Here is a 25,113-nt window from a genome sequence, read left to right as displayed (position 1 = left end):
CTCCAGTAGCGGCCTGGCTAAGGAAGCAAGGCCACCATGTATACCCATACCTCGACGACTGGCTGGTAAGGGGATCCTCCCCAGCGTCGACCAACACAAGTTTACAAGCCACCATGCAGCTTCTACAACAGCTGGGATTCGCCATAAACTTCGAAAAATCCTCTCTGCGGCCGTCGAGAACGCTGGTATTCCTGGGGGCACAGTTCGAGACCCAGTTAGGGCTAGTGAAACCTTCCCTCGACAGACTCTCAAGACTCAATCAGCAAGCGAACCGACTACGGCGAAACACCAGGCTCTCAGTGAGAAAATACGTTTCGGTCCTAGGGGCCATGGCATCCTGCATCCATCTGGTGGAAAACTGTCGCCTATTCATGAGGCCAGTCCAGGAATTCCTCGCGGACCGATGGACGCAGGCTCAAGGATCGTGGTCAGACAAGATAACCATCGACGACGACAAGCTGCTTCGGACCCTTCAGTGGTGGCAGAGTTTCCATAATCTGAACAACGGTGTACCCCTACAGGAGCCGGAGTTTCAGCGAACCATAGTCACGGATGCGTCCCTAACCGGATGGGGAGCTCACATGGGTGCTCTCCAAACGCAAGGTCGCTGGTCTCCAACGGAGTCACTCCTACACATAAACGTGTTAGAGCTCAGAGCAGTACGATGGGCCTTGAAGGCATTCCTACCACACATCAAGGGTTCTCGAGTACGAGTACTGACCGACAATACAACGGCCATGTTTTATCTGAGGAAACAAGGAGGGACGCGATCAAGAACTCTTTCCATAGAAGCCCAGAAAACATGGCATTGGGCATTAAAGCACGAAATTTCCATCGTGGCTCACCACCTCCCAGGAGTGAGGAACTCCCAAGCAGACTCCCTCAGCAGAAGCATGGCCCAGATACACGAGTGGGAAATGGACACAGTTCACCTGATGAAAGTGTTCGAGAAATGGGGTCACCCCCCTCTGGACGCCTTTGCGACCAAAGACAACAAGAAATGCGAGCAATTCGCAAGCAGATGGCCTCAAGAGGGTTCCATGGGGGAGGCATTCTCCTTCCCATGGACGGACATGTTCCTTTATGCTTTTCCCCTGTTCCCCCTCATACGGAGGACAATACAGTGGATACGCAGATACAATTGCCGGGTAATTCTAGTGACACCATACTGGCCAAGGCAACCGTGGTTCTCCGACCTGCTTCACCTGTCGCTGGAACATCCCATAGCGTTTCCGAGAGTCCCGAACCTACTATCCCGGGACAAAGGCACGGTGTGGCATCACGACCCAGACAGTCTCAACCTTACAGCCTGGCTCCTGACTTTTCGGAGTTCGGTGCTTTAGACGTTTCGGAGGATTGTCAAAAAATTCTGCAGGCAGCTCGAGCCCCTTCTACAAACAAATCTTACTCCTATAAGTGGTGGAGGTTCTGTGAATGGTGTAGAGGACAACAAGGCCTACAACCGTTGTTGGTGACGCCGGAACAAGTTCTACCTTACCTGCTCCTCTTGGCGGAGAGGGGGTTATCCTTCACATCGATAAAGGTGCACCTGGCGGCCATCTCGAGGTTCACGAGGAAGAGGCAGTCGTCTCCTCTATTTATCCAGTTTCTTCACTGGATAAGGGTGCAGGCCTCTTGACCTCAGAGGACTGCTGTCCGTCGTTAACTGCACGAACGGTAAGTTCTGGGCACTTCAAATGTCTTAAAAGTCTTTTGTAATGATATCTCTTGTTTTGCAGGGTTCCGGCGATGGCGGATGGCGGGCTGATGAGAGTTGAGGATCGAACCCGCGTGAGGAATAGAAGCGCCTGGAAGCACGTAAGTAAGCGCTTGTAGCCTGCTTCACGATGCGCACTAACTGTCCCTTTTATCTTGCAGGTACAAGTTCGGAGCTTTAGAGAAGCTGAAGGGTGCTGGAATACCCACTGGATTCGGTGTGGGAAGGAGTAATGGCACGTGAGTAATAAAGTTGCCCAATGTCTTTAAACGCACCTTCTTTTGTCTTTCAGATGCGGGATGCAGCGCCGAAGGCCTCCGGAGCGTGCGAAGAGCTGGTAAGCTTTTGTCTTTCAGATGCCGGAATGCAGTGCGAAGACCTCCGGAGCATGCGAAGAGTAGGTAAGCCTTTGTCTTTCAGATGCCGGAATGCAGCGCGAGGCGTTGGTGACAGCCGATGGACCAGGTAAGAGATGCGCTGCCACTGAAGACCGTAGTGCTAACCTGTTCTTTCTTTGTCTTTACAGGTGCTGCTGAAGACTGGATTCCAGGATGGTAAGCCTTTGTTCCCTTAGGCCCAGGATCAGAAGCAGAAGACACGATGAGCGTTCTGCTGCAGAGAATGCAGAATAACACAAAGCAAGATTCATCCATCGGGTGTGGTTTAAATAGCCTCCTGTAGTGCTTAGGTGACTCCTTCCACAGCCACGCCTAGGTAAGAAAAGAGTTCCTGCTTTCCAGAAGAGTTCCAGTGTTCTGAACCTAGGGAGTGGCTCCTGCCCCACCCAACAGGAAAAGTAGTCCCAAACAGAAGAGGATTAGGGGTTCAACTGCCAGGTAAGTAAGCAGCATGGTCTGCTGCAGGTAAGTCCACCCAAGCATTATGAGCCCGGCGCTTCCAGCGCTGGGACTGGGCATCTTTATGAGCCTGGTGCCACTGGCGCCAGGACAGGGTCCAAAAGGTCCCAATTGGGACTGGCTGGCACTCGGAACCGGGGTTATGGGTCTGCTTCCAAGGGAGTTGGGCAAGTCCTGATCTTTTGGAAGCAGAGATCATGACAGTTTCCCCCCAACTTGGAGTCTCAACACAGTGTTGGCAGGCTTAATGAAACCGCCTTTTGAGCCTATGGCCACGTCTGACATAAAATTCATTTCGTGGAAGTTGGCATTCTTGATTGCTATCACATCAGCTAGGAGAATCTCGGAACTGCAAGCACTGGTCGTAGACCCGCCATACCTAAGATTCTTTAAGGCCAAAGTGGTCCTGGCAACTAATCCTACATTCGTCCCAAAAGTTCCGACAGTGTATCACAAACACTCGTCCATTGTTCTCCCTACTTTCTTCGCCACACCATCATCGGCAGCAGAAAAAGCTCTTCATACCCTGGACGTTAAGAGGGCTCTGAAATTTTACCTACATCGTACACAGGAACTCAGGTCTACTCGACAACTGTTCATCGCATATGGTCCGTCGACGAGAGGAAAAGCAATCTCTAAACAGGGATTGGCTCGATGGGTCTCATCGACGATTGCATTTTGTCACTCTAAGGCCGGAAGGCCACTGCAAGGACATCCTAGAGCCCATTCTACAAGATCGATGTCCTCCTCAGCAGCTTTATGGGCAGGAATTCCGCTGACGGACATATGCCAAGCTGCGGCATGGTCAGTGCCCCACACGTTTACCCGCCACTACTGCCTTGCCAGGCAGCATGCGGACGAGGTGCAGATGGGAAGAGCTGTCCTGCGCCATCTGTTTCAGTAAGGTAAGCTCCACGCTGTGGAGAATCTGTTTTCTACCTTTTTGATGACAGTATACTTTATGTGGGTAAGGTTATATGAGTTAACTTATTCCTACTGTACATATGCATTGTGTAGTATGGTGAGGGTATATTACATTACATTCTCACCGCCGTCTCAAGTGTTACTGCTATACAATCTATTATAAGCATGTGAATCCATGAAAGATCCAATGCTGGAGAAGGGAATAGTTTCTTACCTGTAACTCCATTTCTTCAGCATTGGTATCTTTCATGGATTCACATGCGCCCGCCAACCTCCCGGAATGCAATGTATTTGATTGCGGAATGCAATGTATTTGATTGATAAGTTTAACCCTTCCTACTTTGGAGGGGCCGAAATCCGGAGGGGGGCCGCGGGGGCGGGCCTCTTATACTGGGACGGCCTACGGAGCATGCGTAGGCGGGTCCTAAAAGGACGTAGATAGGACACAAAAGTGTCGGACGTTTTCCTATAGGAAAAGGCTATATATGTGTACCGAGGGGTCCCAGTCTGACGACGGGGAATATTCTAAGCATGTGAATCCATGAAAGATACCAATGTTGGAGAAATGGAGTTACAGGTAAGAAACTATTCCCTTCTTTCTGGCCTCTGCCCAGAGGAACAGCATCTCTGGTCCTTCTGCGATGACAGCTCTCTAGTCCATTCTTGCTTTCTTCTTTATATTGGTGACTCCTTTCTCGTGTACCATCAACACCATCTTGGAAAGTCTCTTTGACACTCTTCATGCCTCCAATGAGCCACCTCGTTGCAGTACTTGGCTGATTTTGCATATGGCTTCTCATGTTCTTCTCCTTCCCAGTATGATCTACATTTGTCACAGTCATGGCTTTAAAATAACACATGGTTCCACTTTCAATGGTGGGAGAAAAGGGTGACCATGAGGGTAGGTGGTTTTGTGGCAGGGTTGTAGGGAGGTTTTTTCCCCAGGTGGGCAGACTTTTCCCTAGGAGGGAAGCCCCTCCCTATTAGGTCCTCCTGCATATTACCACCAGTGGGGGTTGGGGTGTTTGGTAGTAGCCTCACCTCTGTAGCCTCATAGGAATGGGCCCCCCTGGGGAAAAGTGACAAGATCTGGTGAATCGTCACATACCCTTCCCCTCCTAGAGATGCCTTCCCTATCTAGATTTAGTGTTGGTGTTTCATCCCCGGAGCCTTGATGGGACATTTCTTTTTCAACTCCCTCCCAAACCCGAATCAGGGATTTTACTTTAAAGCCCTCCATTTGCCAGGTGTTAAACAGTTCTTCTCTAAGTTGTTCCCCTTTTATTTTCATTACTCTTGATCTCTCTCTCATTTGGTATTTTATTTTGAGGTCTATTTGGGAAACGAGGGACACCCATTGGTGGAATGGAGGTACATTACTACTGATGATTAATTGTGCAGGTAGTTTAGTAATTACTGCCACTGTGATCCACATCTTCCCTAGGATGGTAGCTGGTATTTGTACAGAGTGGTACGTTTTGACATGGCCATGGATTCAAAAGGACATCTTCCCTTTTTGTTTCTTTCCAGTCCCAGGGAATTGGCTCTGGTCTTATAGACATGCCTTGCTTCCACGATCTAATTGGGCCCACACTCTTTTCCCTTGAAGGATGGAGAGTATTCTATAAATGGTGTGGTTCCCCTCATAGACGAGTGTTTTTAATTTTGTTTCTATTCTTCTACTTGTGAAGAGAAAAATGTGATTCCTCTTTTCCGGAATCTGCATTCTTAGCTGATGTTTGGGCATGGAGGATAGTAGAAAATGGTATCTGAGGACTTTTTGCATATGCATCTTGGGAGGTTTTGAGATTTTACTTAAGGGGTGAAGATCTAAAATGTAAAGGGCAGTTCCTCGTGGCATGTCTTATTCCTCTACATGAATGACATTTGTTGTCCTTGACTAGGGGTTGTGGCACAAATGTTAATAGCTGTTCAGTCTGGTGATTCCCTTAGAAAAAAAGGGATTAATTGATTTGGGGAACTTCTTAGGGCTCAACTCTTCCCAAAGGAGATGGATGTTTCAAATTCCTCCAAGCTATATGGAAAGCCTTCTATGATAGTTGGTTCTCCCTCCTCTTCCTGTATTGGGACTGCAAAAGTTATACCTTAAATCCATAATGATACAACATGAGATAAACACAGTGACCGAAGCAATGGAGTTATGCAAGACAACTGAGGACCCGGGAACGGTCTATAAAGTATCAAAATGTATACACAGGGCTTGGGTTTTGTGGCTGAAAATGTCAAATGCTGTTTCTATGACCCCTTTGGGAACACTGATGAACCGTATCCTGTTTCAAGGGAGGCTTCTAAAATGTACAATATGAAAATAGAATCTCTCCCCCTTAAGGTCTAGTTTTATTAGTACTGCGTTTTGATTGCCAAAATGTGAGATGTTTTTATGATCTCTCCCAGGCATACCAATGACCTCTATCCATTCTATTGGGGGGCTGCAAGTTCTAAATGATATGATATATGTAATCTGAATCTCTTCCCCCCCCCTCAAGATATGGTTTTATTAGATTGTAATACACGACTTGTTTTAAGATCAGGACGAACTGAAAGATACTGACTACTTTCATATATTATTTTTTTTTCCTTTCTTTTTAAACAGAATGTAATGTATTGATGTAATGTGAAGATGTTCTTTTATGGCTTATTAGCCAAATAAAAGATTACAAAAGTAAGTATTGGGGAGGGGAAGGGGCGTTACTAGCTTTAGGAATTTCTGGGGGTTCTATATCCTCCACCTGTCCAGTGGTCTCGATTCCCCTAATAAAGTTGTTCTCCCTCCCTTCCAGTTTCAACAAAAAACCATACTTAAGTACTTGTTCATTTGTTTTCCATGTCACATGGTTGGTGACGGTGGCACTTCCTGTTCTGTCATTTTGTCGATGTGGTTGTCGGTGTAAACCAGTACCATTCCTGCTGGAACGGTTTGATTTATTTCATTGTGTATTAGGTTATTTAGTTTACTTGTAGTTCTTGATTGCTCATTACAAACCAAGTTGTATTCAATTGTGTAATCAGTCCCTTGATTCTTGTGTACCTTTGATCATACAACGTTCACATTTTCCTTGTTTTGAACAACCCAATTAATCCTGACTGTAAAGCATTTTTCTTTTCTTTGATTAAATCTTGAACATTGCAAGGAATCCTACCTCTTGTTGTTGACTGCTGTTCCTCCCAGGTAACGGAGAAGAATATATCCTTTATAAGTGCATTAAGAAACCATCATTTCCTACAGACTTAATAGTTTTAAAGCTACTCGCTTGAATAATGTTCAAACATTACTCGCAGAACAGAAACATGTTGATAAAATAGGCTGATTAACTACATGGATAATTTGTTGGGAGTGTGGGCACTGTGGATACTTTGTATATTTCTTTTCTTTTGCACTTATTGTTTTGTTCAGTGTTTACTTGATTTTGTGGAGTCTGTATGCATGTTTTTGCACATGCACAGTATGTTTTAGATGCATATTCTAAACATTTATTTTGTGGGTTTTTTTAATTGGCTGGTGCTATTTACATTGGTTAGTAGTTTGACTACTCTTTTTTAATTTTGCTGTTTTTTTTTAATTAGTTTGGTGGATTTGATAGCTTTTGGTCATATATCTTGTGTGTGTGAAGGGGTATAAGAGTGCTTTTTGCATGTTGAACTGTATTTATATTTGAGGGTTGTTTGCATGCATGGTGATTTTTTAAATGTTTGTTCCCGATGCTTTTATGATGGCTGTCTTCATATTATGTATGTGAATGAGTTTGGGTTGAAAGACCTAATCAGAAATGTTTGAGGGAGAAAAGACAGAAGATTATTCTTTTGAAATAATCTTCGGTCTTTTCACCCCTGAACATTACTGACTTGCCTTGCCCAAAACCCTACCCACACCCCCAACCACACCCCTAAACACATCCCTACCAACACCCCCAACCCCTACTTACCTTACATTCCATCTTGCATTGTCCCTGCGATGCCTGTTCCCTTTCACGTCTGTGATCGGGAACCCCCACAGCCCTTTTTATGTTCTACTTACCCTTTTGGTAAGTAGAACATTTGGTAGTAGCTATTTTAGAACTTTTAGTTGGGTAGGTCTTTTGGATTCGGTCTTTTTGGACGAAACCTATGAATGCTTTTGAAATTGTTCATTGTTGTTTGTTATACATTCTTTTTATTCTGCATGTATGTTTCATACATGTATTATGCTTTGCATTTAACGTGCAAGGTATCGTGCATGGCATTTATGTGTGGATGTTCTTTATTTAAGAAATAGTTTATAGTGCTGAAAATAGTTTATATGGGGTTTGATGGCTTGAATGATGGCTGTTTTGTAGGTTTTGGCAGTTCATTTGCATAGGGCTTTGTGGGCTTCCATGGGGGATTTGAGAGGCAATGGAAAGTGATGGGTACAAAATGACTCCAATATTGTGGGCAGAAGACCAGAAAGGTAGAAGAGGGTTCCGGGGGGAACAGATACCAGGGAGAGGTCAGAAGGGAGTGGGGGAATCGGGGGGGGGGGGGGGGCGAATAGAGGATCCCCATTTTCGAGGGATTAGTATGAAGAAAGTGGGAATGCATCCAAGATTGAACAGCAGAGAGGCAGGATGAGACAGAGGCATGAGGAGAATCAGAAAGTGTTGAGAAGGAGAAAAAGATTTGTGAATCATCTGCATAGAGATGACAAGAAAGATTAAATGATTCAATGATCGAGAATAGAGGAATGGCGTAGACAGAGAAGAGTAAAGCACCCAGCACCGGATTTTGAGGGACACTGTATTGAAGATGCTGTGGATGGGAGGTGTGCTCAGGATACAGGGAAGGAACATTGTAAAGATAACATCAAAACTATTGAATGATGGAAGAAGACAGACCTAGTGAGGAAAGTGAAATTGGCTGGTCAACCACCACAAAGGCAGCTGTCGGGTCAAGAAGAATGCGAATAGATGAGTATTTAAAGTGACATGCAGAGAGGAGTGAATTTGATATATGGAGAACAGTTTCAGTTGAGTGAGCAGGGCAGAAACCAGATTGGGTCAGGGGAAGAAGTGAGATCGAGCGATAATTAGATGGAAATGAGGGATTCAAAGAATGCTTTTTCAGGGTAGGAATAAGTAGAGCATGCTCGAAGGGGGAGGGAAAGGTGGCAGAGGAGGGCAATAGATTGCAGAGAGACATTGGGAAAGGAATACTCAGAGGTTAAACAGCAGGAATCAGGAGAGTGGTCAAAGGATCAAGAAGCGAGGCAATGGGGTAGGCACGGGAGACTAAAGAAGCTGTGTCTAAGTCAGTGAGAGGGGAAAATTATAGTGGAGTAGAACGGAGTGTAGGATGAGCTGATACAAATGAGGGTATAGGTTCTGAGGGTAATTCATCAATTGATGAGCGCAGAGTGGAGACCTTGGAAACAAAGAAGACAGAGAAGTCGGAGGAAGAGCGAGAAGACGAGATGGAAGAATCCGAAGCAGTTGGACAGAGCAACTTGTTAATAACTTGGAAAAGGGGACAAGGGTGACATGTGAGAGAGGAAGTAAGAGAGGAAAAATTGTGTTTTAGCAGTCAAAAGAGATGTATCATAGAAAGCATGAAGAACAGATAGCAAAGACATGTCGGGGGTGCACAGGTTTTCCCCAGACACTTTCCTCCCTCCGATTGAAGGCTTGCGAGAAGGGCAGAAAGGGGTGGAAGGGTAGAGTAGGTCAAGAGTAGAAGAAGGGAGGTTTGAAGAGCAGAAGATGCTGTGTCAATGGGAAAAGAAGAAAAAACAGGAAAAGAGGGAAGAGTGGAGGTATGGGAAAAAGAGTGAAGGTCGCGACGAGAGGAAGTAGTTGAGGGAGGGGGAAGTAGTAGTGAGAGGGAGGGAAAAAGAAAAAGATAACAGTGAGTGGTCAGAGGAGTACATTGGATGTGAACAGACAAAGGACAGATGAGCGAGCGGAAGACATTAAATCAAGTGATGAGCCAGAAACATAGGAGAGAAGAGTAGGCAGCAGGAAAAGCAAATAGGATTCAAGAAGAGGGATAAAGGGGATGACTGATAGTGGAGGAAAGATGAAGGTGAAGTCGCCAAGGAGAAAAAGGGAGAATTCAAAGGAAGAAGAGAGTAGAGCCAGGAGGGTGGTAGATAAGAAAAGTAACAGTATGTGGTTCGGAGAATGAATAAAGATGGTATTCGAAAGAAGGGGAGGTTAGAAAGGGGAGCAGACAGAATCCAGGAAGAATGAAAAAGAATACCAGTACCACCACAGCAGCCAGTGGGGCATGGTGACTGCGAACATTTTGTGGAAGGAATAGTAAGAGAGGCATGCATCGAAGTGTTTGTTTTTTATTTGCTATTTATATAGCGCCTTACGCCTAGGCTGTATATAAAGGGGTGTGTGAAGTCAGCCATATTTCAGTCAGAGAAATTGCAGATTAAGCCGAAAACATAGGTCGCAAGTCGAGTGAGACTTGTTACAGATCGAGCAGGTGTTCCAGAGAATCAATGACTTTAATGTAAGAGAAGCGTTTTTGGATTTTGTCAGCAGAGTCAGGGATATTTTCTGTCTAAGGTTTTGATTGAATGTTTCTGTGTGTGTGATGTCTTAGTGTGTCTTGTCAGAGGTTTGACTAATCAAAACAGCTTGGGTTTCCATTTGTTTTAATGCCCCGCATTACATTAGATGGCTCCTTGGATTGTTCAGTAAATGTATGAAGTTTTCCACAGTGGTAGTTTTGGAGTATATCATTGGAATCCGATTCTGCAAGTGCTATGTGGTGGGTCGTACCCAGGGTACGCAGGGGTGTCTGCATGTTCCGCTTGGTAATAGTTGCATGTTGAGTTTTGTTTTTAGTGGGGTATGCTTTTGGGATCTGTTCTGCTCTTGTGTTTGTGGTGCAGTGGTGTACCAATAAATGCCTTTCTTCTTTTTTCTTTTTGTGCAACCACTGGCCCAAATGGCACCTGGTTAGACGGTTACATATAAATGGAGGCATAATTGTAGTAACCATCATAAGGGAAGAAGGGAGGTTAGCAATACAAATAAGCTCACAAGACACACTGGAGGGTTTATTAAACTTTATTTATTAGTGTGCGTTGGGCTTTACTTACCTGTCTGTACTAAGGTTTCCTCCCTGCGGGGCACACCTCAAACCTTCTAGGACTGAAAACAATGAGCAGGTCTCTCCTTCGAAGGACTGTAGAGGGAAAAGAAAGATGGTGGAAAGACAGTTAAAAGAAAGTGAGGAAGAGGGTATACTGATACTGTGAGACTTTTCCTTGGCCTCAAGCACAGGGATCGTATCTCTCCAGGACTGAATTCTATGCACTGTCTTCCAGTGCCAGCAAGGATTAAGTTAAAAACCCTCTGCATTGTCCACAAGACATACTGTGGCCTGGGGCCTCAATACCTTCAACTCTCTCTACCTAAATATCTTCCTTCTCAAGCTCTTCGCTCATCTGCCTCCAACTCACTCAGGGTCAGTCGCTTCTCCAAGTAACGAGTTGGTGGTAAATCTTTCTTCTGCTGGAGCCTCCCTCTGGAACAGCCTCCCTGCCTCTCAGAAACTTGAGGAGAACCGTCTCCAGTTCCAGAAGCACCTCAAGACCTTCCTCTTTGCTTCTGCTTTCTTTCCTCCTCTCCCCTGCTGATATCCTGGCTGAACCTGAAACTACACTGGTTACCTGGCAACCCTCTGATCTCGGGCCCAGGTCCCCTCCCCGCCAGTTGCACACCTGCACTGCCCCCCTGGCAACCCTTGCACTCAGGGACTGTTTCTGTATCCCTACAGCCCCCTACGAGCAGACACCTGATGTCTGCACTTACCCTTGCCACCAGCTGGCCGCACCTTAGTGTCTTTATTTATTTTACAGTTTATCCTATGCACTGCACTGCCCACTCCACCTGCACTTTACCCCTTCCACCACACTTGCGCGATCTCAATTTCACCTGGCCTAGTAAGATCATTGTCTCTGCCTTCCCTCTTTTCTCGCCTCCCTTACCTCGTTGCGCCTTGAAACACTTGTGTATAGGCGCGTTATACATGTTATATCATATCATATCATACTCCTTGGGGAGCTGTGGCCTCAAACCCCTGGTAAATTGGAGCAGGTGCCTTGAGTCCCCGTCTGCTGTGTCTGGAGAGCACCGAAGGGGTGTGATGTCACTGTCTGTGGGAGTCCCCACCCAGGCAGGTGGATTTTGGATGGGGACTAGCGAGGGACTCACTCGATGTTGCTTGCCGCAAGGAGCTTGCCTTATGTAATTAAAAGCGAATGCTGGCTGCCTCTAAATCACAACGTGCACCATGATGGAAGAAACTATCTAAGCATGCACCACCACAGAGGAAATTACTCAACCATGCAGGTTCACAAACCATGACGTGTGCCGCCACAGAGGAAGTAAGGCACGCACATCACAAAACCTCTCACCGGAGATGCATGACAAGGACTCGTGCAGCGGAGTTTGAGGATCCACTCCTTTTCTCCCAGAAGGGAGTGGATAAGCATGGGCGAGCCACGATTGTGACTGCAGTGCCATTTGGGCACAGGGCGCTGCTAGGAAAGCATATTCCCTGGGCAGCAGCGGAAACTGTGTGCAGTGTCCCACACGGACACAGGGTGCCACTATAAAGGAAACAATATCTCGAGCCAATGTTGGTGCCAAAGGCGTGCCATCTGTGTATGAGGTGTTGCTAGGAAAGAGAGGACAGCACCCAGGGTGGGCTTGCCTGGTGGGAGCAGCAGTGTTTGGGCTGGCCCTGCACTGTGGAATACAAGGTACTGTAGAAGAAGCCGGCAGAGCCCAGGGACTATGCCATTTTAGCGTGGTTGACTGCAGCAGCCACACCTATGTAACTATATATACATGTGAGAACTGTTTTAAAGGGTAATGTATGCTTTAGAGATAAGTGAGGGGTTAATAGGAGGAAACTAAAGGACCTGGTTGTGGGGAGTAGGGTTGGGTCCAGGAATTAGTCCTCTTAGATGGTTGCATTATCTCTCAGGGCTTTCCTCTAGCTCAATATGCAGGACCCCCATAGTTAAGCAGAGAGGTTGTATGGGGGGGTCCCATAACCAGGTATGGAGGTCCTGTGTGGCATGTCCACGTCAGGGGATCCTTTATGCGACAACTTTGAGGTGAACTTGGCTGGCTTGGAGGGTCCTCTGGGGAAGGTGGATTTGGGATTAGAGATATAAGGAGTAAGCGAGTTCAAAATAAATGTTAGTAGGCATTACATTGATGATTTGTTAATAGAGTTCACCCTCTTGGGGCTACGCATACCCTGGTGACTTGTGGTTCTTGTGTGTGTCATTATTTACTTATTTATTGTGCATTTGTAAGGCGCTTGTACATCACGAAATTGTGTTTCAAAGCGCCCACAGGGGGGCAAGGGAGGGACCATGGGACAAAGGCAATAGAATACAATAATGAGCAGGATAGAGGTGGTCCTAGTAGGCCTTGTGAGCATTCGGATTGTGCAAGTGCAGAGTGAGAGAAGGGGCAGGGGAGGGAGGGGGATTCCTGAGTAGGGGAGATTCCTGAGTAGGGGAGCTGGGGTAAGTGCCAGGGAGTAAGTTGCCTGGTGCCAGTAAAAGTGCAGTCCTGTGAGGGGACACAGGCCTGTGGGTGCCCAAGGGCAAGTGCTGGGAGCAGAGGGGGGAGTTGCAGGCAATTGGGAGGACGGCCATGACCCCGGAGGACACAGAAGGGCCAAGACCCCCAATCTAAGTGACTGAGGGGTTTAGCATGGGACGGGGAAAGGGGGAGGGGGAAGGAGGAGGTGAAGAGGAAAGACTTGAGGTGCTTCTGGAATTTGAGGAAATCCGGCTCAAGACTGAGAGGGAGGGGCGGCTGTTCCACAGGAGGGAGCCAGCCATGGAAAGAGATCGGCCTCCAGCACGCTGCTTAGAGAAGAGCTTGACACACAGAGAGTTGAAGCTAGAGGAACGTAAGGACCTGGAGGGAGAGTATTTGGTGAGAGCAGATTGTAAATAGCATGGTCCCTGGCCCCAGACAGCCTTGTGGATGATGCAGAAAGATTTGAATTTGATCCTTGCAGCAACCCGGAGCCAGTAGAGAAGAGATGTTAGGGCTGGAGAGATATGGTCCCTGGCTTGAGGCCAAGGATAAGTGTTGCAGCCCAATTCGGGATAAGCTGGATGGGCGGATAGAGGAAGTGGGTAGATTGAGGAAAAAGCTGTTGCAGTAGCCCAGCTTGGTGAGTACCAGGGCTCTAGAGACATTGAGCTTCTGGGGAAAGGTGAGTAAAGGAAGGAGCCTCTGAGGAGTTTGAGTTGGAAATGGGCCTTCTTGGCAAGGTCCATGATGTGAGGGGGGGAAACAAAGAGAGGAGTTGAAGATGACTCGGAGGTTTCTGATTTCATATGAAGGAGGTGGGGGCAAGCCCATAGAGGGTGGCCAGAGAGAAGGGAGGAAGGTATGAACAGGAATCCTGATAGGAAGCACCTCAGTTTTGCTGGCATTGAGGCAGCGATTGTTAGAAGCACACTAGGACTGGATATCAGAAAGGCAGTCAGGAATGGTAGAGGAAGTAGCTAGAGGGTCAGATGGAAGTTTGAAGAAGAGGTGGGTGTCATCAACATAACACTGGAAGTGGGGAGAGAAAGTAGAAATGAGGTGAGTAAGTGGAGTGAGAAGGATGTTAAAGAGCCAGGGTGAGAGGTTGGAGCCTTGGGGAACGCCACAGGTAGAGATAGAGGTGGTAGAAGAGAAAGAGCCCAAGATAACCTGGGGGGGATGGTCAGTGAGGAAGGAGGTCAGCCAGTCCTGTGCCCGCTCTGAGATACCAAGGGTATTAATGAGTCTTTTTATGAAGATGGAATGGTTGACCGTATCAAATGCAGAGGAGAGATCAAGTAGAATAAGAATAGCAGGAGAGTTAGAGTTCAGATATGCAAGCAGTTCTTCACAGGTGTTCAGGAGAGCAGTCGCCTTACCTATGGATGTTCGGAATCCAGATTGATGGTCATGTAGGCAACCAACCAGCTCAGTATGCTGAGTCAGTTATGGGACGACCAATTTCTCCAGGAGTTTCTCAATGAAGGGGGTGGTAGAGATGGGGCGATAGTTGGCCAGACATGAGGAGTATGCAGAAGGCTTTTTTAGGAGGGGGCACACAAGAGAGTGTTTCAGGGAAGAATGGAAAGACCCAGCAGCAAGAGAGTGATTTTAGAAATCAGCAAGTGCAGGTGCGAGGGAACCGATGTTGTCCTTAATAGTTCTGGAAGAGCAGCGGGGGAACTGTTTGGAGGAGACCCTCGTAGAGCGGACAACCCTAGAGACCTTGTCCGATGTGAATGGAGAGGAAGGCAGAGGGAGGATGGGAGGCCAGGGGTGGCAGGGAGATGGGAGGGAGGAAGGGGAAATGCAGTGCAGAGGGCCAGAGAGGGAAGAGGCATGGTGGAGACTGCAGAGGGATTGGCTAGTTCCTTGCAGATTTTCAGCCGTGTTGTTGGATGCACCATGTTGAGTATAGGATCTCAGGTCGTAGCCTATCTCCTGTTTGTGCTGCTGACATATTTGTGTCGCTGCAGGTACTTTCCAGGTGGGCTAGCCCTCAGGTACCACTGAAACCAACCTCCACCCTCCCGCCCTCCCTAGCCTGGGGGCAGGATCAAAAGGGCTGTCGGTCAGTGCAAAAAACCCAGGACTACATTTTGTGTGTGTCCATTCGTTTGTTACATCAGACCCTTATAAACATGACTCATTAGGGGGTGGTGTTGTGCAAGTGTGGTCATGTCATGAATGTTTGTTTGTTGGATGGTATGTTCCCCATTTTGTTTGGTCCCTATGATGCATGACTAACCATGTGTGCGTGTATGTGGGTTGAGGGATTCATGTGTTTTTGTTTGTTCTGCAGAATTATTTCACACTTGGCTGACCTCTCTGCACCTACTGTTCATGTACGGATAGAACACTTGTTTAAAAAGTTAATGTTTAGAGTTCGGCTCTATCGTTTTCCAATTTTCTTTTACTTCTGGGTATAGCCTAAGTGTGTGCAAACTATCTCGGAAAAAAGTGGACAATTTTGAGATAAGCAAGGAAAAACCTTGATTTTCTTTAAACTCCATACAAATTTCAATGCAGAAAATGTTTGTTCATCTATGAATTTGGGCATGAAGATAATGATGATGTAGCTGCCAAATTTGCTGTGAGCACTCTAGTCTGGCTGGATCAGTTGTATGTTAAATTTGATGATCTTTCATGACAAAGACAACATTCACAGAGGAAAACGTTTTTTCATGTTCCTGTGTAAAGTGTTCTGTAACCTTAATTAGCACTGTGGGCGGGGGCACAGTCAATCATATTGGTCGGATCACTGGCGGAATTCCACTATCCATGCATGCATATCGAGCAACCTAGTGGTTTCTTCCCCCGCCCTGCCATCTTTCCCCCCACCCTCCCTTGCCTTAACATAACTTTCCCGTCCCACTCCCACTTACCTGATGGCTGTGGCGGCGGCAGCCCACTGCTGCTGCTCAGACTTCCTTCTTCCTGCTGCCATGGAAATTGAAGAGGGGCTCCGTTTCCAGCTCTGTGGCGGCCATCTCTACACAGTCTTTTTATGAATGAACGGGTTGCCGCGAGGCGTCCTGTTCATTCATAGAAAAGACACCGCTATCAGCGCCCCTGGTTACCGGATTGGCACCCAGGAATGCTAATGTCATTAGTAACCCGTTACACAGGCTTCGCTCGGGCTGCTGGGCTGTTACTCCCGGCATCGCCCGTCGCACGGGTTTCTAACGCCATAGTATGGACTTGACCGCAACTGCATAATATATAATATATATTTAAAATACAAGAGAAACAGTATTTGGCTACTGATGCTCACTCGTGTTGGGTTAGACATTACTCACAAGTAGTAATAGCTGCTCACTGCTATTTAGGATTTACAATACTCCTAATAGGGGAGAGTTATTGTTCGAACAGAACCACCAAACATATGTCACGTGTTCAACCTAAGGGCTAGGGAACCTCAACTATCATAATGTACTCTTTATAGCTAACAGAAATCAATTAGTCATATTTCTGTTAGTCTTGTTTAATATTATATCTGTTGATATTCAGTTTTGTAATATTTCTAGCTAATCTGAGATCTGAGCCAACATGCATTTCACACCTCGGAGGGCCCTTTTCCAAAGCGTATTTGTTTCTGCTATTGATGATATTCTGTATCAGATACTCAAATATAAATCTTTTTGTAATGGCTAGTCCATTGATATCTGTCTTAGCTCGTGTCAAAGTTCTGTTAGTAACTTGTTATTGCTCTGTTTCTTGTTCTGTCTGAACACTTGATCCTGGCTGCTTTTCAGCTCATCCTTGTCAATGTTGTTAAGCCTTTCAACAATGCTTTTACATATTTTCCCTAAGGGCAAACAGTTGCAAAAATGTATATAGATACATTTTTTTCCTGGGGTTTAATCTGGGTTACCCAATGTGGGAAAGAGTGGTACTGTTTTTAAATGGATGTTATAATGATTTACACATGTTGTGTCCAAGATAAAAAAAATAGTATTCTTTTTAAAAATATAAATGTGTATATTTCTATTAACAGTTTCAACATGGTTTAATTTAATTTCAAATATTTGTAATTGTTTCAACTTCATTATTCATCAGAATATTTGTATATTACCTTTTTTTCTGAAACCATTTTTGGAACAGCATCATAAGGTTATAGATGATAGGGAAAGAACTACTCCTGACAGGAGGGAGATCATTGGACCCAGAGGTTACAGGCACCCTACGGTGATGTTCATTGAAATGTTTCTTTCACAGTTAACGCCTCTGAACCTTTTGTATTTCCTGATTTGCAGGTGGTAGCCGTGGACTAGTTCAAGGACGTCTCTGGCGAAGGGATGGTATCCTCGCTGTCACATGTGCACAGGAAGGGGTGTTCAGAGTAAAGGATGTACAGCCAAAGGCTAAACTATGATTCCGAGGGATGAAACGCTATGTGGCTATGATGCTGGTGTTAATGTGCTGCAATTGAACTCTGTGGTTAACAAGCCAGCTTTTCGTAATCCACAGCATCCTGAAAGCGCGTTCACTTTTGTTGAAGAGACTTTGATTTAAGCCATCATTTTCATACTAGTTCAAATGGAGCAGTACATATATGTCTGTACAACCCAAGGAGAAGAACGGATCAGATGCTTGCAGAGGTTTTATGCGGACACTATCTGCAGTGTGACATGAAGTGGCAGCACTACGTCCTGGGGATGCCAAGTGCTGCTCTCTGACATCTTGCAGGTGTCCAAGACTCTTCCTCAAAACCAGATTCCAGACCTATGTTGTTGCCGATGGGAGAACCTCAATCCCTTACCATGCTTTGTAAATGTATGTTGTTAATTAAAAAGCTAATATATTTCTAGGATGCTGGGCTGTTTTCCTTCTGCTACAATGTGAGGTCTTACCGTTTTACAGCTACAATTGCAACCGTCCTGCGGCTACAAGTAAGTTCTTTATAAACGGATTCTTGGCTACAAGCTCTGGGTCTAAACTGGAACGCCACGGAAACTGGATTCGTCCCCTACACTACGATTTCTTGCTTTTAAATCACCGGGATGGGCGGAGATGTATAGTGCTGTTTTTCAAAAATATATGTTTTATTGAAATAAACGAAAGAGGCAAAACATGTCACATAGGCGAAAAATACATCTTTCTAAATCATATAACTCATTCATGGTCAGAAATCGGACCTCTCCATAAACCAAACACTCAAGAGAAGAGCAGCAGTAGTCACACCCATAAGCAACAATATAGCCTTCCCTGCTCTCCCATAGGGCATCACATCTTTCTTCTTCCCCACCCTCTCCCACTGGGACGATGGAGACATCAGAGGGAGGGTGCTAGGGACAGCAGCAATTATTCTCAATAGGGCCTCGGTCTTGATAAGACAGTAAATGAATATTTGGACTGCCAGGTATGCTTTCTATCAGTAAATAAGATTTGTGTGACTGCAGACCAGTCACAAAGTTGGCCTCGCTCCTTCCTCATCCGCAGCCTTCTGCACCCTATATCATATCATATAAAGGGCAGCCATTCCATATGTGTATGCATATGTGATTCTAGTAGCAGCAGTCATACTTTCCATCTCATACGCTTTATTCAACCATTCCATAAAGGTTGGGGGAAGGCTATCTAACTATTTATTTATTGAACATTTGTATGGTGCCTATACAACAAAGTGTTTCTAGGCGCCACAAGACAAAACGAGGTAGGGGGAACAGAGGAGAAAACAGTAACGGTCCTACTAGGCCTTGTGACATTCGGATTGTGCAAGTGCAGTATCTAGAAGTGCAAGGGGGAGGAAAAGGAAGGTCTTGAAGAGAGCCAGCTCAAGTTGGAGAGGGGCAGGGAGGCCATTCCTGAGGGAGACTCTTTTGTAATGTGTCTTGCAGCTGAGTGGATGACATCACTGCTAAATGGAATGTAGTGATGTCAGTGTGATTGGAGTGTTGGTGTGTTATCTGAAGGGGATTCTATGCTTGGCAGTTGGAGGTATGCTGACTTGGAAAGGACATGCCAATGTTTTGTTCCTGGCAATTGAACTACAATAAATCTACTTAACTTACCTGCTGGCTCGGGTGTTCATCAGCTTCCAAGTTATTACACTGGCGACTAAGGTGGGATGCTGTTGAGGAGGGGACAGTTCAGAAACAGGAAAACATTGCCCTCCTGTGAATTCATGTCCATATGCCAAGTTGACAGCAAGTTGGAGCCTGAGGTGTTTTAATTGGGCTGCTCAATATTTTTCAGCAGGCGGGGTGGTGCTGAAGGTGGGGCTGGGTTGGCACTCAGGTCGGGGTGCAGTGCTGTTTGACCCTGTTGCCCCAGAAGCTGCCTTGCCCAGTGACCGGGTGGTGCTGGGAGGTGTTGTGAGCAGCTGTTTGGCACACTTTTCGGTGTGCGGGTGCAGGTCGGCACACAGATCGGTGTGCATTGCTGGGTTGTGAACCCAGTTTCAAGGACTGCTTGGCCCCAGTGACCGGGTGGCGCTGAGGGGTGTCTAGCGGCACACTGTCCGGTGTGCTACGCTGTAAGAAGTGGGTGCATGAGCTCTGTTGCCCAGCGGTTCAAGTTCCGGTTTTGTTGCACCTCTTTGCATACCTCTATTTGCCTTACATGCGCTCCGCGTGTTGGAGCAGGAATGTGTAACTGTGTGTCTTGGAGGACGGGGGGGTTGGAGAGCCCCCGCCATGTCAGCCGCATCCGCCGTTTTCAGAGCCACGGGAGGACGCCCCACCAGCTATGCAGCCGGGACCGAGACATTGTGTATGGTCAGCCATAGAGGAGGGCTTCGGAGGGGGATTGCCCCGGCGCCGTGGACTCCGTGGGGCCAGAGGGAGTCAAGGCACAGGAGACATGTGGCCGCGACTCAGGCCAATTATGATGTTGTCTCTTGTCGAGCCTGCGTTCCAGTGTTCTCTGGGGTTTCCAATAGCAACATGCAAGGTGGGGCCATTGGGTAGGTCCCATGTTGGAGTAGTCCTGCTGTTTTGCAGGTGGTTGGACCAGGGGTCCAAGGTGAGTAGTGTGGTGTCCTGCGTACACGCAGGAGGCTGGACCTGGGGTCCGAGGTATGTAGTAGGTGTGCTGCGGGTGGCAGTAGGCTGGGCCTGGGGTCCTAGGTATGGAGTGGTGTCCTGCGGGTGGCAGTAGGCTGGACCTGGGGTCCTAGGTGAGTGGTAGGTGTACTGCGCTGTGCAGTAGGCTGGACCAGGGGTCCGTGGTGGTTGGGGTGTGTGTGTGTTTGGTGTGTGTCTGGTGTAGGTGGTTGGTCCTGGTTGTGTTCCGCATTCTGCGGGTTGTGTTCTCTATGGTTCAGGGCTCTGTTGAGCTGTGTGGTTCGTGCCCGGGGGTGTCAGCCCTGGTGTCCTAGGGGGCAGACTACGACAGGAGGATGTTTGTGCACTGAGGGTTGAGGAGTGTTAGGTAGTTATCTGTGTGGATGCTGGGTCGTGGCAGGACCTAGGTTCCAAGGGGCAGCTTGGAACAGGTGGAGGTGCATAGTTTTTTATTTGTGTTTCTCGAAGGTTGTCCGGTTCTGTTCATGGAAGGAGTGAGCCCTTTGTAGACTGCGTTGGGTTCTTCTCTGTTTTGTTTATAAAAGGAGGAGTGGAAGTGGTGTTGAGTTGGGCGTAGGACTTGGTGTAAGGGTTTGGTTGACACGGGGTGTCATGTTGCCTAACGTGTTGGCACAGTTGTTAGTATTCTGGGGGTGCCATGTAGGTTTTATTGGGTTCTTATTCCAATGGTGGAGCACTTTCCTGTTTCCTTGATCTTCCTTGGAGTGTCTGGGGTTTTGGTGTTCTCTGGGAGCAGTTTTTTTCGCCAGTGGTGTTACTAGTTGGTGCATTACGTGCTGGCCACACGTACATGTAGGGGTTTTTGTCTGGTGGTGGTTTTGGTGTGATCTTTCTCTGTTTCCAACAAAGTAAAGAAGGGAGAAGTGTTCCAGACCCCTGCCGAAGAAAGAGATCTACCCCCACTCTCTGCTTGTAGAAATGTCTGATCTGCAGAGATTTGAAGCTTGAGGACCAAATAACTCTAGCAGGGAGGTATTTGGGGAGAGATAGTTGGATGTAGCAATGTCCCAGGCCCCAGAAAGCCTTGTGGATGATGCAGAGGGTCTTGAATTTGATCCCTGCAACCACCCAAAGCCAGTGGAGAGATTATAGGGCTGAAGAGATGCAGTACCTGGGCTAGAGGCCAGGGATAAGTCTTGCAGTCCTATTCTGGATTAGTTGAAGAGGGCGAAGAGAGGAAAGAGACAGATTAAGAAAGAGGCTGCTGCAGTAATCCAGCCTGAAGAGAACCAGAGCTCTGGCGACAGTGTTTCTGGGGAAAGGTGAGGAAAGGGAGAATGCCTCTGAGGAGGTGAAGCTAAAAGTGGGCCTTCTTGGCAAGGTCAGCGATATGAGGTGAGGAAGAGAGAGAGGAGTCGAAGATGACACCCAAGTTTTTAGCCTCACACAATAGTGAGGGGTGGGGGCCCAGTGAGGGCAGCCAGAGTGTAGGAGGGAAGGAGGGGTAGGAGTCCCAATGAGAAGGATCTCAATCTTACTGGCATTAAGTCAGAGATCATTAGCACACCATGCCTGAATAGCAGTCAGACGGTCGGGAATGAGCGAGAAAGGAGAGGAGGAAGTTGGGGAAGCTTGAAGGAGAGCGGAGTGTCGTCAGCATAGCACTGGAATTGAAAAGAGAAGGTGGAAATCAAGTGTGCAAGAGGGACAAGATAAATGTTGAAAAGCCATGGCGAGAGGATAGAGCCCTATGGGACGCCCAGGGTATCACATAGCCGATTTATGAGGATGGAATGATTGACCATGTCAAAGGCAGAGGAGAGATCGAGAAGGAGGATGAGGGCGGAAGGAGAGTTGGAGTCGAGGTTTGAGAGCGAGTCGGCACGGGTGTTCATGAAAGCTGTTTCGTGCCTCTGGCTGCTCTGAAGCCAGACTGGTGGTCGTGGAGGCAGCCAACGGATTCAGTGATTATTTGGGAGATGACCAACTTCTACAAGAAATTGCCCAGGAAGGGGTTAGTGGAGATAGGGCGGTAGTTAGCCGGGCAGGAAGGGTCCACAGATGGCTTTTTTAGGAGGGGGTGCACAAGGGGGTGCTTGAGGAGTGAGGAGAAGGAGCCAGTGGCAAAAGAGTGCTTACAGAACTCAGCCAAGGAGGGAGCGAGAGAGGCAATGTTGTCCATGATAGTTCTAGAGGAGCAGGGAAGCACCTGGTTGGAGGAGACCTTCAAAGAGCAGACTGTCTTGGTGACCTCATTCGGTTCTATGGGTGAGAAGCAGGAGCGTAGGGGGGATAGTGGAGAGCAAGGAGAGGCCTGCATGCAGGCAGAGGAGGGAGGGGCATAGATGAGAGAGAGAGAGAGGACGGGATGTCCGGAGTTATGGTTGAGAAATGGGAGGCCAGTGCCATGCAGGGGCCTAGGAAGGAAGAGAAGTGGAGACTGCTGTAGGCAGTAGGATTGGCAAGTTGCTTACAGATTTTGAAAAGTTTAGCCGTGTTTGTGGCCTCCGAGATGCAGGCTTGGATATGGGCCCGTTTCTTGGAGCGAATGGAGAGTCTGTATTGCCTTTGGAGCAGGCGACAGGCCAGTTTGCCAGAGGATGTGCTAGAAGCAAACCACTTCTGTTCTGAAACTTTGCACTTGCATTTCAGCAAGGCTAGGTCGGAATCATACCAATTATTGCACTTAGAAGCAGGCTTCATGCAGAACCTCATGGCATGGGCAAGGATGTAAAGGGTGCTGGAGATGGAGAGTTGAAGGTTAGCAAGAGATGAGTCAGTGTGATAGTGGGGTGGGGAGTGAAGGAGGCGGCAAAAGTAGCTACTGACACACACTTCATCGGTCGAATGACAGGGAAGGAGACTGCCACTGTGGGCAGAGGCTTACCCGGGGAGCCCGGAGCTCCAGATGGGAGTAGAGGAGAGAGCGTTCAGACCAGGAGCGAGGAGTAGTGAGAGGGTTAAAGAAGGAGATGCCAGCTGAGATGAGCACACCCAAGGTGTGCCTAGCTCAGTGGGTTGGGCCACAGGGAAGAATGGTGAGGGAAAGAGAATAACAGAGGTTGCGGAAGAGTAAAGTGGCAACATCAGGAGAATCCAGGTGAATATTTAAGTCCCCAAGGAGGAGAAGCTTAGAGGTAGAGATTGGAAGAGAAGAGGCGAGGTCGGCCCACTCCGAGAGGAAGGGGGAGATCAGCCCAGGAGTCCTGTAGATGGTAGCTAGAGGGTAGGAGAGACGCAAAGATTGCAGACGACATTCAAAGGAAGAGTAGGATTCAGCGAGTATGATGGAAGCAGGGACCGATTCAGTGGAGACAAGGGCCACTCCGCCGCCAGACGGGTTAGACCTGGGCTTGGAGAGAATCTTGTAGCCCTCAGGAAAGAGAGTGTCAAAAGCAATAACGGAGCTGGCATTGAGCCACATCTCGGTGAGAGCGCGGACATTAAGGTCAAAAACGTCAAGGAGGTGACAGATGTCAGAGGAGAGTTTGACAATAGAGCAAGAATTGAGGGTAGCTAGGTGAAGCTGGTTACCACCTTTAAAGGTCTTCGGGTGGGGTACAGGGGCGAGGTACATCCATCGATGGGGGCGAAGAGGCCAGAGGGGTGGCAGCCCGAGTAATGGCTGGAGAAAGGGCGAAATTGATGAGACAGAAGACAACAGCCTCGTCTTCAATCTTCCTTTATCCTCCCTTTGTCCCCTTCAATTAACCCAGAATAGGACTGCAAGACTTATTCTTGGCCTCAGGCCAAGGGACCGCATCTCTCCAGCCCTAAAATCTCTCCACTGGCTCCCAGGTTGCTGCTAGGATCAAGACTGTCTGCATCATCCACAACACTTTCTGGGGCCTGGGACCCCGCTACATCCAACTTTCTCTCCTAAATACCTCCCTGCTAGAGTCCTTTGGTCTTCTAGCTCCAACTCGCTACAGCTCAGATGCTTCTCTAAGCAGAGCGTGGGGAGTAGATCTCTCACCTCTGCCCCTCTCGGGCTTGAGCCAAACCTCCTTAAGTTTGTTTCGTAAACTCCTCAAGACCCTCCTTTTCTCTTCTTCCTTCCCTCTCACCTGCTAATACCCCAACTGCTGCACTGACAGGCTGCCTGGGTCCGTCTACAGTGCACCAGCCCCCCCTGCCCAGTCCATCCTCCTCCTAGCACTTAGCATGTGGTCCTGCACCCCGTGGAATCCCTGGCACTTGCCCTCCTATCCTCCCTGCAGCACTCGCCTAGCCCATTTATTGTATAGTCGCCTTACAAATAACCAATAAAAAAAAATGAAACTGTATTGTCATTTTACTTATTGAAAAGGTTGCCAGTTAACCTGGTCAGAGCTCTAGGGACTCGAGCAATCAGGGGACTAAGACTCACCTGAGTGTTAAAATAAAGAATAGCCCATTTTGCGTATTCAAAGTTCACTCCAGGTTTTCTGCAAACACTTGAATGCAGCTGTGCCTCCATGCCTCCCTTCTTAACGCCTGCCTTTTATAGTTTCTCAACAGTGATCTGAATGCTGCAGAGCCCAAGTCCCTTTCTCTCAAACCGTTTCACCTAAGTCCTTAGAGATGGAATTGGAATGATGCTTAGCCTGCCCCGTGATCAATACCATCTTCTGCCCGTGATCAATACCATCTTCGATAAGCAGCTGGTTTTTCCTTCAGGTGAAAGGCATATCTCCAGAAGAGAGAGCAAGCATTCTCTTAGTTGAAACATCCTACCATCCCCCTCATATGTGACGAACAGATTTCCTGTTGGAATATCAGGTGCAGTTAAGATCAGACTGTTCAACAAATAAAATGTGATTAGCAGTTTTTAGTATAGTTTTTGAGAGAGTTTGTATTTCATAATGTATTAATATGTAATAATCAGGTTTTGCCATATATTTATGCGAGTGTCAGATTCATTAATGAAAAGGAGATGTTTGTGGTTCAGCTGCTTGAGGATCCATATCTGCAGATTGGGACAGGTGGAGGCATGCTAGCACTTAGATAACATCTGAAGTACTATTATACATATTTTACTCTGGTTGGAGCCTAGTGGCCCTATGGAGAGGTCAAAGATACCTCAGGAGGGAAGGATAGCTCAGGGGAAA

The 25,113-nt window shown here is 47.4% G+C and overlaps 1 protein-coding gene across 1 annotated transcript in view; it reads left to right on the top strand.

Moving 5' to 3' along the window:
* The window catches only part of ACOT8 (acyl-CoA thioesterase 8), a 268,843-nt gene extending 250,975 nt beyond the window's left edge, over window positions 1-17,868 (top strand). The window contains exon 6 of the mRNA XM_069651229.1: window positions 17,312-17,868. Coding sequence (XP_069507330.1) covers window positions 17,312-17,430 — 119 coding nt within the window. The 3' untranslated portion in view covers window positions 17,431-17,868. The remainder of the gene's footprint in view (window positions 1-17,311) is intronic.
* Window positions 17,869-25,113: the final 7,245 nt, after the last annotated feature.

The sequence above is a fragment of the Ambystoma mexicanum genome, chromosome 3p (genome assembly GCF_040938575.1).
Source record: "Ambystoma mexicanum isolate Mex_15411 chromosome 3p, UKY_AmexF1_1, whole genome shotgun sequence".
In the NCBI taxonomy this organism is placed as follows: Eukaryota; Metazoa; Chordata; class Amphibia; order Caudata; family Ambystomatidae; genus Ambystoma; species Ambystoma mexicanum.
This window is presented reverse-complemented; position numbering and strand designations above follow the sequence as displayed.